This window comes from Ylistrum balloti, unplaced genomic scaffold, assembly GCF_031769215.1.
Source record: "Ylistrum balloti isolate Yb309-2 unplaced genomic scaffold, AGI_CSIRO_Ybal_v1 Utg369726, whole genome shotgun sequence".
NCBI lineage: Eukaryota > Metazoa > Mollusca > Bivalvia > Pectinida > Pectinidae > Ylistrum > Ylistrum balloti.
Window position 1 is genome coordinate 986899 of NW_026781943.1, and position 22301 is coordinate 1009199.

A 22301-nucleotide genomic window follows, 5' to 3' on the forward strand; every position below is an offset into this window, starting at 1 on the left:
AGCCTTACCTACCTCCATCTGAGTTTAGGCCTAATAGGCCTTCACAATCAACAAAAGTGGTAGGTGGCAGGAAAGTCTCACCCATCACACCCTGGGACTGGGCCCACTAAGCTCTACCATAAACATATATGTCAGGTGTCGGTAAAGTCTCATACACCATACACTGAGACTAAGCTGCATTAGCCTTTGTCACAAATAAAGGTGTTAGGTATCATGGAAGTTTCACCCATCACACCCTGGGACTGGGCCCACTAAGCCTTTTCCATAAACAAAGGTGTCAGGTGTCAATAATGTCTCACACTATACATTGTTAGACAAGGCCCCATAGGCCTTTACCATAAACAAGGGTGTTGGGTGTCAGTAAAGTCTCACCTACCACATCTTGAAATTAGGCTCCAAAGGTCCTTATAACAGATAAATAAGTCAGGTGTCACAGAAGTCACATCCACCACACCCTGGGACAAAGGCCTATATCCTTATAACAGAAATAAATACAAACCAATGTGTCAGGTATCACAGAAGTCTTATCCACCACACCCTGGGACAAGGCCCCCTAGGCCTATATCAAACAAAGGTATCGGTAAAGTCTCACCTACTTCATCCAGAAACTAGGTCCCAAAGGTCATTTTTACAAACCAATGTGTCAGGTATCACAGAAGTCTCATCCACCACACCCTGGGACAAGGCCCCCTAGGCCTATATCAAACAAAGGTATCGATAAAGTCTCACCTACTTCGTCCAGAAACTAGGTCCCAAAGGTTATTTTCACAAACCAATGTGTCAGGTATCTCGTAAGTCTCTTCCACCACACCCTGGGACTAGGCCCCTAGGAATTTGGTACAAACAAGAGTGTTGGGTATCAGTAAAGTCTCACCCACTAAACCCTTGGACTGTTGGGACTTGAACTGCTAGGTCTTTAAAGAAATATGTCAGTAAATTCTCAACCTTCCACACCTACCACCGATTTAAACATTACATACTTTCTACAAAAATTTGATATATTCTGTGGTTTAAAGTTGTTCTTGTGCCCTATGCATTTGGTTCCACTAGACTACCTACACCAAACATCATAGTGATCACACCAATTTGTAATTATCATCGTCATCATACACCAATAGTAATGACACAACATTATAAAAGAAGGACTCCTGCTTAAAGTCATCATACCACACACTTGGCTTGAATTTCATGTGTTTAAAATGCCTCCGAGAAGTGAAGTCAGTTTGAAATATGGTCTGTTTGTCAATCTTTGTAAAACTTTTGAAATTTTCTTTAATGAAATCCGAACAGAAAGAACATTTGAATTTTATATTTAACAAGTGATATAAGAATATATGTCAAATAATGAAAAAATGTTCATTCTGTTGCTATGGTATCAGAAAGACTAAAATAATGTAAGCTGTTCCATAATGGTTCATTTTAGGCCAGAAAACAATTGCTTTTATCATTTTTATATCTGTAAACTTTAAAATTGAAAAAATGTAACTGAACTTTAATGAAGGAAAACTGTAAATATAAGGATTCAATTTACTTGAATTCAACTGTAGTTATGCCTTGATAACATCAACAAAACAGAAAGTTTATTCTTAAATATCGCACAAACTCCACTATAAACATTTACTATTGGAGTATTTACATTTTACCATGTAAACCAACTACACCACACACATTGATCACTTGAATATAACATAATTTATGTCACAGAATTTTGTTTAACCTTACCACACACAATGATCATTAGAATATTTACATATTTCATATCACAAAAAATAACTTTACCACACATTGATAATACATTTTTTTACATATATTACATCACAAAAACAACTTTACCACACACATTTTTCCTAAGAGCATTTAAAGATCTCATGCCAAAACTCTTCAGATTTTACAACTAACATGCCTGTGCACACACTTGTGAGTCTGAATGTATCTATATATATTCACACACAATTCTACCAGTATAAATCCACTTACAGTAAATTACCCACTGAATATACTTGTAAATATATCTACCACTATATCATGTAAAACATAAATATGTATAATATCAGTATTAGTGATTTCATGTATTTCTCATACTCCTACAATGTGTAAAATCTGACGCTGTAGTAAGATAAGTATATATATATCTACGTTAGTTTTATGAAATTATAAATGTACAACTGCACAGTAGTATACACAAAACAAGTATAATTAATTATTTTGTAGACATAAATGATCCTAGTGTCTGTATAGGTATGCAGCAATAACATACAGGTATGTGTGTGAAAAATGGCACTTTGCCCCATCTCTCCTATAATGTAAACACAGCAGTACAGATGGCAGTGTTACACCAGCACGCTATATTATAAACTCAGATATACAGACATGAAGTGTTCCAGCATTGTTATGACTATACTGGGCTTTTCATACTTTCAGTAAGTACATATTGAGTGTACATTCTAATATCCTTAAAAGTATGGTCTGGTTACAGGAAATATGAATGTATGGTAACAGCTGATAACTTATGAACCCATACCAGTTCTCTAGAGTGATTCACTCCATTGGCAATGAAAGTTTATATCAGCATGTACAGGCATTCTTGTGAATTCTAGGTGTGTTCATAACAGATGGCGAGATTTGCCTAAATCTTTGATGATTGTAGGGTTTTCTTACAGCCAGGAACAGCCATATGATAACATTGGCACACTTTAGAGATTCATGAAATCTCCATTTATATGTGACTCAGGTTTCACTCTGAAAATGATAAAATATTCAAATTCTTTCTAAAACCATACAGCATCCCAGATTTCTACAAAACGTAATATACATACCTTGACAACATAATCAAACACAAAATCCTCATCAACCTCCGATTCTTCCACCAGAGTATCCATATTGAAGTAACAAGTATCGTATACAAATCCCTTCAGCAGAAAGTTGAACAGATTTACCAGCACACAGAGAGTTATCAGTATACATGTACACAACACCAGCCCCACTATACCACTTTAAGACCCACACTGGCCGTAAAGCCATGAAATATCACTATCAAGCCAGTAAAGTTTGAAAGACAAGGGGAGTCTCACCTGTAAACAGGAAATCAATTTCAGGTAAACATTCTTGTGAAAGTATATTTGTAGGGTGATCTGTCCCATAGCCTCTAGCCAGCCCATCAACAACAACATAATGAGAGATCTGTATTCATGGCCATTACAATCACCCATCCCTTAAGTTGTATGTGATAAGAGGATAAACCACCCTTTATATCAATTGAAGTTCAAACTGATATTCTTTGTCCAAATTAACATGACAATACAACACAATTTGAAATATTCTTTTAATAACCAAGACCTTAAAATATTTGATAGAATATTTACAGTAGATCTGAAAGTTCAATAATTGTATAGAATCAAATGATACAACACAAATTTGAAATATTCTTTTAATAACTAAGACCTTAAAATATTTGATAGAATATTTACAGTAGATCTGAAAGTTCAATAATTGTATAGAATCAAATGATACAACACAAATTTGAAATATTCTTTTAATAACTAAGACCTTAAAATATTTGATAGAATATTTACAGTAGATCTGAATGATACAACACAAATTTGAAATATTCTTTTAATAACTAAGACCTTAAAATATTTGATAGAATATTTACAGTAGATCTGAAAGTTCAATAATTGTATAGAATCAAATGATACAACACAAATTTGAAATATTCTTTTGATAACTAAGACCTTAAAATATTTGATAGAATATTTACAGTAGATATGAAAGTTCAATACTTGTACAGAATCAAACAATATTCTTTATAAGTCAGTTCACAGGGAAGAATCTTCAAATGTACTGATTTCCATAGGATTGGATATTTAAGGCAATATGATAGTGTAGAAGTTTAAGTCAAACATGGATGCATCAAAATATCCAATTATCATAATACTGAGATGCATTTCAGCAAAATGCTTTACCAGATATCTGAATATTTTAAGATCACCCAACATGCAACACAAAGATATTACATGTATCAAACTTCTTTCAATAATTATCAAGCCTCACTTTACGCCAAACCGATACATGGAATGCAACATAAATGATCTGTCTGATACTGGGAAATATTAGCTTAACAATGCATCTGTGTACCAGGATATGTAAACATCACCAATAAAGTATATGTATGTTACACTTCTGACAACTTACAACAACTAAAGTGATATATGTCTTGTGTCTCACCACGGCCTACTGCCCCTATAGTAACCAGCCACTGGAGCCAATCACAGTAATCATTGCTAATTGATCTTAATGCATTGATAGCTCTCTTCAAAAGGCCCACATCCATTAAGTGCTCCCTGTACAAATTGTGATGTAGAGGGGTTAATGGAGATGCTACCTCATCAGCCTGACGCAGTACACCTCATCACCTGGCAAAGTCTACAACTTCCTTGTGCATTTTTATGTGCATGCATGCAGTATGCACTCATAACAAGTGCTAGGTCAACTAGTTGGAGCACTTCTACTCAATACTGTAAACTTATACATCACGTTTTTATGTAGTTCAATCAACCTAAAATTACATCAATTTCTCCTTTAAAAATCTCGCGATAAATTAAAAAAAATCACCACAGGACATTAAATTCCAATTATCAAAGAACTTTTGAATATAAGTTCACAAATTTATATGTATATAGAGGTGATACAACAAGTGATTTTTGTATATGATATTTCTCTCACTTAAATGAGTAGTTAAAAGACAAAAATTAATACTGACAAGAAAATGTTCCTACCAATTAATTTGTTCATGTGTTATCAAACATGATGAATTTGCTATCAAGTGTTTGTAAGTGAATCTTGTTCTTGAGACCTGTTTGAGGACACCAGCCCTGGGATGACACATATACATGGATACATCACAGAAGAATCATAGATCTTTGTTTATCTGGAGATTTGCTCTTATGAACAGGACTTGTCTTTTCACCTGCATCAATGGAGAATAGGGGTCAACATATACATATTTACCCTACATTGTTGCTTTCAGGCCTGGATAGAAACTCTGCTACTAGGCTACTAGGAAATTATTAAATGTACATGTGACATCAATCAACTCGACAATCATAAAAAGCTACTCAGCATCTGGATATTATCATACTTTAACTACAATGTTGGTTTTTTTTAATTATTGTTCCCCTAGGCCTCTAATATATTGCATATGACTTTGTGACCTTACCAAATGACCTTGCATGATCTCCATGTAGTAATATCTACTACAAACTCCTGAAAAATGTATAGATTTTGCATCAGTATTATGTTAACTATGTGAAGAAAATGTGTGTGTATGATCTTGGACTTAGTTCAATAAAGTAGCAAATAACATCAATAACAGTACTGTGTTATAATTCAATACCTGTACCTACAATTCATTTTTCTGTTATTTCAGTTAATGATCAACCATGATCATGTACAAAATTGTATTTTTTCTAAGTAAAGCTCCATCGCAATTCTGTGAATTTTACCACAAAAACCAACAAGATAGTAAAAATGTCACACACAAAATTAGACATATTTTCTCATTGAATGATTTCCATCTCCTTTGTTAACGGGAGCCATAAATATAACCTCAACTATTTTGTGAAGTAAGGAGAAGTACAGGGTCAAAAAGTCACATTGCTACAAGAGCAAAGTGACCTTGACCTTTGCCCAGGACTGTCCTAGACACAAAATTTCTGCTATGGACACCTGAAGTCACCCTATGTACCTTTATGACTTTTTTTCTGCATTCTTTGATAAAAAGCTGTAACATATCAGTAGATACAGACTCCTGTCAAATGAGTAAGTGTTTCATTAACCAGGATCATGCTCCTTACGCAATGCTTGGGTAACATCCGACTCTTCTAGGATAAGGGAAAACTCCTGTTCATCTTAATAATCCAGGGCTCTCGATCTGCCAGATTTTGAGCCGATATTCGGCCCATTCCCAATACAAAATAATATCTTTTTTCCCAATTTAGACCCCAAGTTTTCCCAATTCTGAAGAAAACGTCGCTATTTTCCCCAATTCTAAGGGCCCCAGGCCCGAGTCCCAAAGTGGGGTGTGAAAGCCCTGTAATCAAATGTTTGATAATAAAATATTGAAAGATGTCAATAAGATTTGGCTTAAAGTGATACTAAATCAATCACAACAAGTGAACATTAAATCCTCCACTACATTGATATCTTCTATGGTACCGATTTCCTTTTGATTGTATTGATTTATTTTATAAATTACACTATGTGTTATTACAAATATGAACTATTTTTGCTGAAATAATATCAATTTACAAGATGCTGGTGACATTTTTTGGAAAATCAGTCAATTTTCTGGACAGGTGAATTCTTTTTCTGAACAAGTACTTTTTACTTGTCCACTAGACTGATGGACATATGCTTTTGAAAGTTTTTGCACTGCCCTCATGAATGCTTTGCAAACTGGAAAAGCAAATGAACTGAAACACATGTATATCTGATAAATAAAACACAATAAATGCATTGAGATCTTGATGAGATCAGCTATTGTAATTGTCAGTCACATGAAAGATTTCTCTATTAGTAAGCAACAATGCAATATTTCAACCAATCAGAAACCTCAGTTTGGTTCCTATGAAACAAACCTCCTACAACAATGTTCTTAGTCTTTGCCCATAACAGCAGAAGTTTTTGCAAAGAAATTTGGTGAACTGTAATTATATCTTCTTATCACCAGATAACGTAACTTTTGACCCACAGCCTAAACAGCAAACTCATGCAATTCATTCACTCAACACCAGCAAAATGTTTCCTTATCATCTCATTACACTTTACACCTTAGTACAAATACACTCACTCGTGTCATTTGTAAGACAATAGATGTTCTTAAACAGTATCACAAAACAGGAAACAAAACCAGGAAAGCTTTCGTGTGATGGTGACAGAGTAGTCATGGAAATGTCACATCTAAGTTTTTTCTTTAAGAACATCTATTCAACAAGTGTTTAGTTATGTTATGGTCAGTAAAAAATGATAACTGCCTAAACTGTAAGCTGATAACCAGCCTTTGGTCTAGAATGTCAAATATCTTGTACTGTACTGTACAAAGCAACACATTGAGACAGATACACCTGGTATTCAATTTGATGCACAAGCATCACATACTTCCAGGAAAGCTAATAGAAAAATGTCAACAAGTGTCACAAATGTAACGACAAAGTAACTTTCCTTTAAGAAGTTGGGATACACATCCCATATGCTTCAACAGATAGAGTAACCAAAGTATAAAACCAGCACTTGTATGATGACCTAGTTTTCAATCGATGTGAATTGTCAGATTATGAAAATGTGAACTTTGTTGACATAGTGCGTAATATATTCTTGACTACTATAATGTTCGTAAAAAAGAAACAAAACCATTGGGTACACATGAAGTTTTAAGTACATATGTAAACTTATAGTCATCAAGATGAGGTGTGAATTTGGAAATTTGAACAATTTTTCAAAATCTGCTGTACAGGACACTGACAGTAATTATCAGGTATCTAAAATGCTAATTATATAACCAGATAGTGCCGTCAGGATGTACCAACCAATATGTGAACTAGATATTCGGTTAGCCATTCTGGCATTAGTTGCCACTATTTCATTTTCAAAGTAACAAATAAGAGTAACATGTTTTGACTCATCAGTTTTTCAAATAACCTGCATTTTTTCTTTCAAGATGACTTGCTTTGAACCACCTCAAGAGTTACTCTAAACACTGGCACTGGGATATTGGTATCTCACTTATCCTGATTATAGTTGTTTGTACAACCAAATACACATTGATCAAACATCTATTAATTGAGACAATGATATATCAGAGTGGGTTAATGAAAGGGGCATGACAACATTTCTTGCAGTCTAATTGTTAGTTTGATTTGTTTTGCTTTCTAAGCTCTCTGACAAATTCGTGCAAAAACATTTTGAAAATCAGAATTAATGTGGATAAAAGGAAATAACTAATCTTGATGTGTTTATTACAGACCAAGATATATCTTGGCAAGATTTTTTATTTGAAAATGAGATAAGATATTAATTGATCCAAGAAGAAGTCAAGTGAACGGTTGAACCTTAAGATTAAACAATAAGTCTTACTTCTTTCTCACGTTTTCAAGAATATAGGGCCTACTAGTACATATTTCAGAATCGGTTCATGTCGGTATCCGTTCAAACAGGACACACTTCAAATCTTACCATGCAGTACATCATATAGTAATAATGTCGTTACTTACTGCAATATAATGCACAAAGAAGAATCTAGTACATGTTTAATACCGCATATTGTACCTGCTCTTTTTCGTCCGTATCCCCCAGTTTTTTCTTCAACTTTCCTGCAATGTTTATACCGATTTTTCGTCCCTTTGAGTACATCTCGCACTTTTGGGCGATCCAAGATATCAATATTCATCAATTTTCTTCATGTCGACCCTATGGCATGTTTTAAATTTATTTTATTTTTTGCCCAAGTTGACATTTTTTTCTCCTCACTCTGTATGTATAGAAGTTCACACACACACATACATTTAATATTGTCATTTTCATGTGTTGCTTTGGTCCAACATGTATATATAAAACATAAACATTATCATCACACACATCAAATCAAAACATGTATATATTAGGATGGAACACAAACTATTTTACATCATACACATCATCATTTAATTACATTGTGTCATTTTCATCATAGTTCAAACTTTATTCGGTTGATGTATCTATGAAAGAATTCAGGAACAAGTACTTATGTATATCCATCTCCATATTTTTTTATATTTATTTTATTTTTTGCATTTTTTCATTGTATGTACACAAAGAAGTTCACACACACACGCCCTTACATACATACATACACATCCAACATGTATCATCACATCATCACACACATCATCATTAAACATGTATCATACACATCATCATCATACACATCATCATTAAACATGTCATCATTAAACATCATACACATCATCATCATAAACATATATCATCATCATCATCATCATACACATCATCATTAAACATACACATCATCATCATTAAACATGTATCATCATCACATCATCATCATCATACATGTACACATACACATCATCATTAAACATGTATCATCATACACATCATCAATTATACATCATCATTCATCACATCATCATACAACACATCACCATTAACATGTATCATCATACACATCATCATTAAACATACACATCATCATTAAACACATACACATTACACATCATCATTAAACGTGTATCATCATACACATCATCATCATATGTACCATCAACACATCACCATAAACATATAACATCATCATCATACACATCATCATTAACATCATCATACACATCATCATTAAACATGTATTATCATACACATCATCATTAAACATGCATGTATTATTATACACATCATCACCATACAACACATCATCATTAAACACATGTATTATTATACACATCATCACTCATACACATCATCATTAAACATGTATTATCATACACATCATCATATGCATACACATCATCATACACATCATCATTAAACATGCATGTGTATCATCACACATCACCATTAACATGTATCATACATATCATCCTCATACACATCATCATTATTCATACATCATCATTAAACATCATCCTCATACACATCATCATTAAACATGTATTATCATACACATCATCATTAAACATGTATTATCATACACATCATCACTTACATGTATTATCATACACATCATCCTAATACACATATATATCATCATTAGCATGCATCATCATACACATCATCACTAACATGCATCATCATCATCATCATCATCATCATCATCTACGGATTTGTCAAATTGTGAGTGTTCATCATATATCTAATGTACAGCATAAATAATCAACTTTTTTTATATTTATTTTATTTTTTGCATTTTTTCATTGTATGTACACAAAGAAGTTCACACACACACGCCCTTACACACATACATACATACATACATACATATAAGAAAAAAGGAGAGAAGAGACAGATTATGATAGAAAATGGTTATATAGAGGAGAGAAAGAAGGCAGATGGCTAGAGAGAGGAAGAGAGAAAGAAAGCAGATAGGGAAGGAAACAGGAAGGAATTCAAGACTTAAATAAAACTATATAAGGCAGATGGTGATTTTAAATAATTTACCAAACTGAAAATTTGTTGGTACAGATGATGGCCATTGTCAGGGACTGGTAACCATATCAGGTTTATTGATTCATATTCAAAATTAAGTATTGAGTATCTTAATTATGTTTGAGTAAAAAAATCATATATCGATATAGTAACAGAGTGGTAGTAATATTAGTCGTTCATGATTTTTATAAATTTCTCCCATTTTTTCCACCCTAGTGCAAATTTGTCTTTAACCCTTTCCCCTTTAGTATACGTGATATATTTTTGAACCTTATAATAATCATGGATGGCACAGGTTAGAGCATTAATGCTGAGGGACTTATGTAAACATCTAGTTCTGTAAATATATTGTTTTATGAGTAAAATAATTTGGTTATCAACACTATATATTAGGTTGGTCCCATTATCTATCTTGCCAAAAAGTATTGTTTGTTTGTTAACAGTAAAAGGAATATATAAAGCATCTAGTAATCTATCTAGACTTTGCAAAAGATTCTGGACTTCATCACATTCCCAAAACAGGTGTACAATTGTTTCTGTCTCAGCATTACAGAGAGTACATAAAGGACTATCTAATATCCTTACTTTAAAAAGAAATGAGTTTGTAGTTAAGATGTTGTGGGAAATTCTAAACTGTAGCCATTGAAATTTGGAACTTTTAGTGACTTGAAAAGGTAATGTATATATAGCTAGCCAGTCATCATTTGTGAAATCAAAATGTTCCCCCCACTTTTCCCTTCCCTTGGACACAAGTGATTTAATATTGTTAAGTATTCCATAAAATCTCTTTGAACCTTTATTGATATCTAAAAAAATAGATATGTGGACTGGTAGAGTAGGACGTATAAATTTATACTCAACAATATTATAATTCTGCAAGCTTTTCCTTATTGCTGAAATTATTGCATAATATTTCAAAAAATCAGTGTTTATGTTAAATTTCTGAATAAATTCCTCATATGAAAACAAAGTGTTATTACTAAAATCCTTAACAAAATCACCAATTAGATAAACACCTTTTTCATACCAGTGTGGGTAGAAGATTGTTTTACCTCCAATGGTAATATTACAATTATACCATACAGGTGTTAGCAAGAGTGATTTCCCTTTGATTGTTTTCATATTTTCTGAATTTTCTAATCTCCCCCAAGCTTTTAATACATCTTTCCAAAACAAATTATCACATATATCTGTACTTACCTGAATAAAAGTGCCTCCAATATCTAAAAGCCTATTAATGTTTACGGATTTTATCAGAATGCATTTCCATTTTCCAGAAGACTGATATAACCGTTTGATCCAACTCAATTTCAATGAATCGATAAAATTAGCAACATGCAGCATTTTTAACCCACCAACTGTATAATCCTGAACTATAGTTTCTCTTTTAACTTTATCAACTTTACTGTGCCATAGAAATTCAAATAATATAGAGTTAATTGTCTGGATTGTTTTACCATCTGGATTGGGCAGGGAAATAAATAAATGATTAAACTGTGAAATCATCAAAGATTTAATTAAGTGGATTTTTCCTATGGGAGTTAAATTGCGTCTACTCCAAGTATTTATAAGGCTTTTTAGTTTTACTATTTTCTTATCAAAGTTCATTCTGACCATTTCATGGAGATTAACACTGAAATCAATACCCAATAAACAAAATGTTTCTTTTCCCCATTGTAAGTCTAATTCTGGTAAAAATTTATCTTGACTGTGTTTCTTGCTACCGATCCAAATGACTTCTGTTTTATCGGTATTCATTTTTAAGCCTGAGATATCTGCAAATGTTTGTAATTCACTTATTGATTCTCTTAGGGAGTGTTCCGTACCATCTAAAGTCAAATAAGTATCATCTGCATACTGAGAAACTAGAATGTCTGTATCATCAACTTGGATGCCATGTATATTTTTATTGTTTCTGAATCTAATTGCAAGAATTTCTGCACAGAGAATAAAGGTGTATGGTGCTACCGGATCGCCCTGACGACAGCCTCTTTTAATAGAAAAGAATGATGACAGATTACCCCCTTGATTTACTGAAGCCCCTACATTTCTATGAAAAAGTTTTATCCAGTTACGTATACTATTTCCAAAGCCAAAATAAATCAATACCTTTTCTATGAATTTCCAGGACACTGAGTCAAATGCCTTTTCAAAATCTACCATAAGAATCATACCAGGAATGTCATTATCTTCTGTGAATTTCATAACATCATATAGTAGCCTAGTGTTTTCACCAATGTATCGACCCGCTAAAAACCCCGTCTGATCCTTATTTATGAGTTTATCAAGTACGGATTTTATCCTTTTTGCAATTACCCCTGAAGCTATTTTATATACAATGTTCAATAGAGTTATTGGTCTCCAGTTTTTAATAAAATGGCGTGGCTTACCTTTCTTTGGAATGCAAGTAATAATCCCATAACGTTGTGTGATTGATAATTCCCCTGTAATGTATCCATAGTTTAAAGACCTAACAATAAAAAGACCAAGTTGTTTCCAGAAAAACTTGAAAAATTCAGCTGTATAACCATCTGAACCAGGACTTTTGTTATTTTTCATATTTTTTAGAATATTATATGCTTCTTTAATAGTTACTAATCCTTCTAAATTTCTAGACTCAGCTTCATTAAGTTTTGGAATGTTTTCAAAATCAAGAAAAGTTTCGAGTTATATCATCTAAATTATTATTTGAGTCATAAAGTTTTTCATAAAAATACCTTATTTCATTCAAAATATCTTCTTGTTTTGTTACAAAACTACCATTACTAAGCTGATCCATCTCCATATATTTATAGAATAGCTATGGAACGATATTGACAATAATGCATCTTACTTGTGCGTGGAAAGGGAGCGAAAGTGTGTAAGGGTTTAGAGGGAGGTGATGCTGGGGGTATTTCTGCACTATTGGAACAAACGCTAATTGCATGACATTTGGACTGCATATGTTATGGAAAGTGGTATCTTACGCAAACAATGCTGCAGGTCCAATTATAAATTGACGCAATAGAGATACAACGTTAGGTATAAGTTTTTACACTGACGCTATATGTAGAACAATGTGTTATAGCTGTTGTAAATACCACAACAATATACATTATTTCAAGTTTAAAGAAGAGATATTTAATTTAAAACGTTTGATTTGACTGATAAAGGTTTGCACACAATCAAAAATAGTTTTATTATACTGAACTGGCATGTCTGGACTACAATGAAGTAAGGTATTAACGTGATATTTAGGAGGAAGTTTTCTAAAACATTCATTTTGTATCTGCTGGTAGTTAGGACAATCAATTAAGCTTCAGGAGTGCAGGTGACTGTTTAGGGAATTTAGATAAATTAGTTATTAAACGATCGCGTGATTGGAACATTGATAAATGCAGATTTACCTATTATATTTTCACTTTTTAGTAAAGCTTTTTATCATCGCAACGCGAACTTTGTTTATCTTTTATTCAATGGTATGTGACTAACCAGTAATCATTGTTTTATTCCAAGATGACGATTTGTAACGATTATACATAATTCATAAAATAAAATGTGAAACACACACAGAAGGAGTCATCTTAAACTAATGATTTAACGTATCTTTACAGAAAAATACTAGCTAATAGATACCTCTGTAAAATATCAGACTCGTGTAATGTAAACTATTACGGGAATTCTCTTGTGTAAGAAAAGGGTTTGTCAGAATTGATATAAAATTTATATAAAATAGATATCTTTTTCTCTTCTTTTCTTTCTATCCTATCAGCTCATCTTTTCCTCCTTTTGACAAAATGATTTAAACTTACAATGGCACGTCTACTAAATATTTATCTTCGTATTTATACTATAAATATACGTGTCACGTACAGTACATTGATTATTTGTAATTTAATTAATGGAGAAGAGTTCATCAGTTGCTAGAACTTGTCTCTAATCCATTTGTCTAATACTGATAATAAAATATGTTTAAATCATCAATATGGTTGCGGGGTTTGATAATATGGAGATAATTGAATTTTCGCAATGTTACTAATTATTTATTAATGTATATCTAAAGCTCTCCCTTCAGATAAATTAAAAAAAAAAAAAAAAAAAATGCCATCGGGTTTTTTTTTTTTTTTTTTTTATTTCAACCAAAAATGCAAATTAACGTGACACGATATTGAATCTATCACGATATTTTTCTATTATGTTTCGTGCGAAATTATTTTAAAAAACGAAACAATTAAATTGTTGATTGTTTGAGATGTGAAAGGTAATGTTAACATTAATCTCTTAATTCTTACATGGTTTCCAATCACTAAAACTTCAGTGTATTCCTTACGTATGCTACCCCCTCCCCCAAACAACAACAACGACGACGACGACGACAACAACAACAACGACAACGACGACAACAACAACAACGACGACGACGACGACGACAACAACAACAACAACAACAGATATTTCAATAGTAATTTCTATAAGCGTTTTGATTGAATGTGACTCTCTCTCCATTTCCACACAAAATATCATTAACTCTAAATTGTGTTGTAACATTTGTTCTCATGCGTTACCACACCTGCTTACGTCACGCCTCTTCTGGCTTTCTGTCACTCCAACTATTCGTTCTGTTGCTGGGCGTCGGCGCAAGCGGTGTACGTATTTACTGTTGTCAAATAGAAACTGGTTAGGTTGACAATGGTGCAGTAGTGATGTTGTGTATTTTTCGTATGTGCATATGCGACTGTTTTCCTCGACTCTGTAGGATTTCGCGTTGGTGCATTAAAACGAAAATAATTATGAACTTTGTCCCGAGTTTCATTTCCTCGCCACACCGACATGTAAATTAACAAAGAAGTTGTATTATCTTACAACATATTAAACCGAATATCGAAAATTATATACATGAACAATAAATTACCTTTAATCTGCATTCATGAGCAATGTGAATGCCAACTGTGAAATTCAATTTGAAGATTAATAATTTATCTATGAGGGATACATGCAATGACGGTTGTCAGAAAAATATCTAGGGAGAACGAAGTTTATATTTAACAATATATAGCAATAACGGACATCAAGAGATAAAGACAGTAATGATATAAGAATTTACCCATTGGTTTTGCCCCATCAAAGAGCTGAAGTGACAGAGCTTTAATTTGGAAATATGTAAAATATCCAACCTATGACATTGGTGGGCTTTCAGATCCAGAGTGTTACAGACCTTATGGACCTCTTGTTTTTGAACACATTCTATAAAGACTGATGCTTTCTGCTACATGTGGCATAAAAAATGAAATAATAGAGTGACTGATTTTTTTTCTTCTTGTTTTGTATTCTAATGAGCCAAAGACTGGTTCCTGAAATAATGTTGAGCCAAAACTTGTATGCATTGTAATTGTTATCAGTAAACTGTCAAGGATGAAAGGCTTCCAGGATGATGGATTCTGACCAGTTGCATTTCTGAGTAATCATTTATCAGAGGGGAACTATATGGTCTTTGGCCTTTTACATAAAGTGTAAAGGGAGGTACGCGTGTGGCACAAAGTATGGGTACTACTGAAAAAAGATGCAGAACATTTTAAAGTAAAATAACACACAGTATAGAATTATTACATGCCCCTCTCCATAACATTTCCGAATAAAATGCAAGATTTTTTTTCTTTTTGAATTTTGTTGAATTATTGCACCTTAATCAAGGAAACGTATAAAGTTTTACCATGTAAAATTTTGAAATTTATCAGCATTTTCACATTTTTTTTCTCTGTAGGATTTTGAAGTCCTGATTCTGGATGAAGCGGTTTTGGCCCTAGCACGCCTTTACAGGCAAGATATGTTTGCTTTGCCAGATGAAGACGACTGGAAAAAAGCCAACAGGCATGCTGCCTATAGACAATACTTACTATGGCAAGTTGGCCACCTTGGTGCTGGTGACAGACGGGTAATCTCAAGCTGTGCAGTTTGGAAAATTAGGGACAGATTTCCTGATGACTTTGGACAATATACTGGCTTCAAGGCATCCAGGATTGGTTGACTGTGTTTGATGATAAATATGCATGTAATGATGTTGTTGAGATATGTTTGGACGATGATGCTTTTTTAAATTGTTGTCACTATAGATAAGTGATCATGATGATTTTTAGAGTATTATCACTCATGTATTTGTCATGATGAAAATGAGTTTAAAATACTCAAAAATATTTGTGTGTGGATCAGGAAAGGTGATTATAATGCATGGGAATTGCATTGGAACAAAAAACGTTGATTTAGATGATTTGATGATTTCAGAAACATTCCAGTACAAGCCAAATAAACCAGTAAAATCACAAAACTTGTGTCATATTTTTATTGTTAGCACCTAGATGTACTGTAAACAACTTTATTCCATACCCTCATTTTGTTAGCTGGCTGAATGGCTACATCATGGAGCCAAGCAAATGTTACAATTGTAAAACATACATAAAAAAGAAAAAGGAAATTCATAATAACACTTTGAAATAGTTTTATTAATTGTTGGCATAAATATTTCAACAGCATCTGCAGACAAATCTATTTCAAGACAGAGTACAGATGACAATAACTAAATACATGAATATGTAATTTTCACACACATACACCACATAATAGACACTCTCCAAACTTGTGACACATGCCATAATTGACACATACACCAAATTTGTGACACCATAAACCCTACTAGTGACATACTCTATACTTTTCATAAACACATACTGTCCCTGAGACACAAATAATAGGTTTTACACATACAGGAGTTCCTCGGAACTGTATGTGTCGCCTGCATAAAGTGTCACGGTCACCCAGAAATTGAACTGGATGTGCAACGATCAACCATAAAGTTGTAATACCAAATTTCATTTCTATAACTTCAAGCATAAAGGGAAAACTGTGCAAAGCAATATTCCTGAGAAATTTTCCAAGTTCAAAGGGACATATCACTTTCAAGAAGGGTCACAGACAGCCAGAAATCAAACTTAATCTGTACCCTTGCAACAAGAAGCCATATACCAAATTTCATTTCGATAACTCAAAGCATAAGCCAAAAAAGTCCGGTAAACAATATTCCCAGAGAATTTTCTAAGTTGAAAGGGGCATAACTCTGCCAAAAAGGGTCACAGACAGCCGGGAATCAAACTTAATCTGTACTCTTGCAACAATAAGCCATACGTCAAATTTCATTTTGATAACTCAAAGCATTACAGAAAAAAGTCCAGTAAACTTTCATATGGACAAAGTGATCCCTAAGTGTCCGCCAGCTCTGCAGGTGACACATGAAACATGAAATACATGTGACAATTAAAACACCTGTGGCACCGTACTCGTGACACTGTCTATTTCACACACAAAAATCACTTCATTCGTGACTTTTTTTCTTTCACTAATTTGGCAGTAGGTGGTGGAGGCAGAGGGGTTAAAACACTGGATATGCAATCAGTTCATATACAAACAAAATTTGAATATATAGAAATATATATGCAATATTGTATATAAACCTTAAAACATGGATTTTCATGGCAACAAGTGAACAAAGTATCAAATTCGAGATGCAGGTAAAATCTTCACAATATTGTGTCTTTAGCCATTATGCCATTATATGTATATAACAGAAACGACCAGAACTGGCAATATCACAATTATTACCTGACTGAGCCATCTGCATTTTTCTTTGTTTCTCCGCTGATGTGGGCATTATAATCTAAGGCTGCCAAGATGTTGCTAGCCTTGTAGACAGGTGGAGTGTAAGATGTTGCTAGCCTTGTAGACAGGTGGAGTGTAAGATGTTGCTAGTCTTGTAGACAGGTGGAGTGTAAGAAAACCTTTTTGCTGCATACATCAGGAAGAGCTGGTGACAGTTTTCCACTTCTGCTGTACTTCTGTAAGACATATATTATGTAGTATTAGCTTCTGTTCGAAAATGAATATGAATGTAAACATCAGAGTCCTTCTCAATACCAAATACTGGGATGGTACATTTCAACTTTGTGTTTTTTCCTGAGGAATGCACTATTACCAGGTATATCTAACTCACATACAGTAATGCTGTATTGCTCTTTCTCATCTCATAGAATTTTTCTTAGAAAATTCACACTGGATTCATAAAACAATATAAATTCACAATTCTGGTTGCCTGCTCTTGGTTTCCTTACCAAAAGTTCAGACAGTAATGTATTTTGTTGAGGAATGGCTTGTACAACACAACCTTCCTCAGTGTGTTGTGAGCTGTACTGCCCTTTTCCAGAGACTTTCCCTCAGCCTCAACATCAGACAAGCGGCCATGTGAACATTCAGCAACTCCATCATCAGTGTATGGAACACCCCACAAATGCTCACCAACAACATGGTGTAAGACACCTGCCCACATTCCCTGAAGTAAGAAAAGTACTTGTTGAAAGATACATTTACAAATAAATTAATCTTGTTGTATTATTGGAATATAAAATTTCAAGTGATATATGATTTCTTGAATTCCTATCTTGTGCATTATAGTATGTTGTTACAGACAAGCACAATACCAACCATGAACTCTTAATATGCATTGGCATTTTGACACACATGCCAAAAATGGTTCACAACATCCTGAATCCATTGCTTCAATGACCTGCAATCCTTTGTCTGACATTCCTAGAAATGTACAAATAAAAGATGATCAATAACAAACATTTCTTGGTTTCCCTTTCACTTCAAAATTAATTGATATCTTTTTATTTCCTTCATTTACCATGAATATGTATTTGCTGTATATATACTAAGGTAGTATGTTATAGTAACTTATTTTAATATGCATTGAAAAGAACACTGGGTTGTATGAAATTTTCATTAAAGACAAATGAGGGAGAAAACACTATTAGCTCACCTGGCCCAAAGGGCCAAGGGAGCTTATGGCATAGCATATCATCCGTCTGTCCGTCCGTCGTCTCTCTGTCCGGCGTCCATCAACTTTTCAATTTATCAACTTCTCCCCAAATACCGGAAGGCCTAAAATCATTATATTAGGCTACTATGTTCCTCTTATTGTGTCCTACAAAAGGTTCCTTTAATGATGCCCACATAGTGTGTGGGAAAATATCTTGACCTAAAACTGATATTTAAGGTAATTGGGGTTAAATTTGTTAAAATAGTTAAACAACTTCTTCTGATTAACCAAAAAGCCATCATATTTGGCCAGTAAATGCTTATATACAAATAGAACCTTCCTGATTTAATGAATAGGACATATTTGGCTGGGAGTTTTCTTGGCATGATTTGGACAAAATTATAAAGACCTTTCACAGTGGCGTCACACTGTTCCCAAAAAAATAGATTGGGCCATGCCCACTGGAGGTCTGGAGGGCTTGGGATTAGTAATATTACACAGTGAAAAAAATACATGTAAGCCAATTATTTATCTTCTATTCTCAAATATGTTGTATCTGTGTTTGTAAACAATGATTTAAAGGGCAAGTAAGCTTCTGCTATATTGTTTGACCATCTACTTTCCTTGATTTGAAAGAAAGCTATCAATTATATTTAAGTGGAAACATCATTATATTTAAGTGGAAACATCATAAGAAAGTCTCAATTCAACATTGCACAGGTGAGGGGTTGACTACTAAAGGACATAACCCATATGGAGTAATTTGTCATATTGCTTTAAGCATCTACTGTGGAACATATGCGCAGATATAGTACTGTTGGTCATGAAGATCCAGGCTAGCGATACAGGCCCTCTGGGCCTCTTGTCTAACAACTAACACTATCACTACAACACTGACTGGTCAGCAATGGCCTCGTCTTGTAGCAATTTATCCCCATAATCACCAAGAAGACATCTGTCCATAGAGCTAAGGTTGATGTTTGACATTTGGTTTTAAATCAATTGCAAGGAAACAAAATATGCATTTTAAATTTACTACGATGTGACTCTTGCTTCCATCCACCTTCATATTTGCTGGGATTACAGAAATGCAAATACTGTACGATCTTCAGTTCCTACTTTGGTTTTATTTCAAAACCACCCCCATCGAGAGCCAGTCATCGTCAAAGATCCAACTGGACATCTTCACCGAATTTCATATTAATCTGTATATCAATAACAAAGTTATAGACTTGTAAACTTTGTTGACAGACTGACTGACAGACAGAGTTATTACAAAAGGGCACCTGTATCTTTCATATGGAGATGTAATAACAGGTAAATGAAAACTTATTTAACTCATAATCAACACTCACAGCTGTAAGCTTCTTTCTTAGATTCTTTGCAGCATGCCAGATGTCATGGGAATGCTTTAAAGGGCCGGTTTCCAAAACGGCCCCTTCTCTGATTCAAATTTCCTGTTGGTGGTGCATTGCCCATGCCGTTGTGGTCACAAATCTATAAAGTATAAAGATTTAGGTCACTTGGTTTGTTTTTCATGGCTCCTCAAAGTTGGACCTTTCAGAAGCTGTCTAAGTGTTGATAAAAAGTGCATGTTATGTAAAATATTATTGAAAATCTAATCAAATGATAGTCACCGTAAAGAATACATTCATGGCATGATTGTGACAAAAAATCATGTTTCCATTGCGCCATTTGGCTGTTTTATGGAAGAAACAATCTCAAAAATGCCATTTTCGATGATAACATTTTAGACACAAAAACTGTGTATTTAAGAGAATACACCCTTTTATGGGCGTTGGATGCAAACCAATTTTTATCCTATTAAATAGTATGTAATATGCTATTGATGAGAGGAAAAATCATGAAAATGTAAGTGGTGGAACATTTTCAAATGTTGGGTTGAATTAGCCTATGGTTGAATTGCCGATTTTCGACTTTCTTTAGATAATTAACAAAAAAACCAGAGTATTTGCTCGGTATGTTGAGAATATGTACACAGATATGAAAAAAAGTGAGAGAAACACTTTTTCATAAAAAAATCCAAGATGGCTACTTCACAAGTCCCCGTGGTTGAAGAAATTGGCTGACAAATAGACAGAACAACAAACAAAAAGTGTTCCTTATGATTTTGGTTGGTTTTCACATTTACGGGAGTGTTCATAGCTACAGGCGATTGTATAATACCTATATTTATAAGTTTGGTTAGTCACATGGTAACGGGGATCTTTAATATTGAGCCCCAAACATACTTTCGACATATGCACTCTGTTGTCGCATGGAAAACTATTTCAAGTTTTGTCGGAATTTCTTTACCTGTGGTTGTAATAGTCGAGGGTTTTCCAGCGTCCTGTAATACCCAAGGTAGTACAAGATACTGGAGATGTGCGCACACATTCCCATCGTTCTCTCTCCAACTGGGCACTGGCAGTAGTAGTCCTTTAGCGGGGCCTCAACATCGGGTGAAACGATGAACCGTATCCAAACGTTATATTTTGTTTGGCTTTTGTGTCGAGAATGTATTTGACATCGGAGAAGGTCTGGGGAGTGCTGGTAAAGCCACACCTCATAGTCTCCGTCATCACTTAAATGTTCGGCGATGTAACCAGGAGCCAGAGATATCTGATACGTTCCACACGTAATGGTTCTCAAGTAATCAAGATCAAGACGGGGAAACAGTACGGAAGATGCATCCATCTTGACAAACTCGGACCTTGCCCGTCTAGATAGATCCGGATCTATCTTGACTCTCTGAGCTAAACCATTCGGTGTTGTCAAACGGTCCTTCATACGTTCAGCCATTAGCCTATCTTTGGCATCTCTCTCTGGAGATCTCTGGTAGATCGGTCCTCTAATACCATTCAGACAGGCTGTGACGGTTCAAAGCAAAGCCTCAATGATATTGATAAAGCTGTTAGACGCCAATTGCGTTCGGAAGAACGTCCAGTGTTTCAGACGACCATGATAGGATTCCACAATCCACCTCGATTTGGTGATAGTTCTGTCAAGATTTGCTTGGACGTCAGAATGTTGACTTTGACCGGGTTTCAGGTATGACGGCATGCTAGCATTGAGGCCAGAGGCTTCGAGAACTGGTAGGACATCTCTAAAACCTCGGTCAACGACAACGTTGTCGTCTGTTTGTAGCCAAGTAACTAGCTTGTCCATGACTTTTTTTGTAATTGTAGCATCATTTTCGCTGCCAGTGAATGGTCCTACGGTGTCCAGAATGTAGCCATCTGGTAAGGCGATGCTCATGAATTTG

At 34.2% G+C, this 22301-nt stretch overlaps 1 protein-coding gene across 1 annotated transcript in view; it reads right to left on the reverse strand.

The window, feature by feature from the left end:
- Positions 1-8406, reverse strand: part of LOC132565585 (mucin-2-like) — a 45018-nt gene extending 36612 nt beyond the window's left edge. The window contains exon 1 of the mRNA XM_060230229.1: positions 8323-8406. Coding sequence (XP_060086212.1) covers positions 8323-8406 — 84 coding nt within the window. The remainder of the gene's footprint in view (positions 1-8322) is intronic.
- Positions 8407-22301: the final 13895 nt, after the last annotated feature.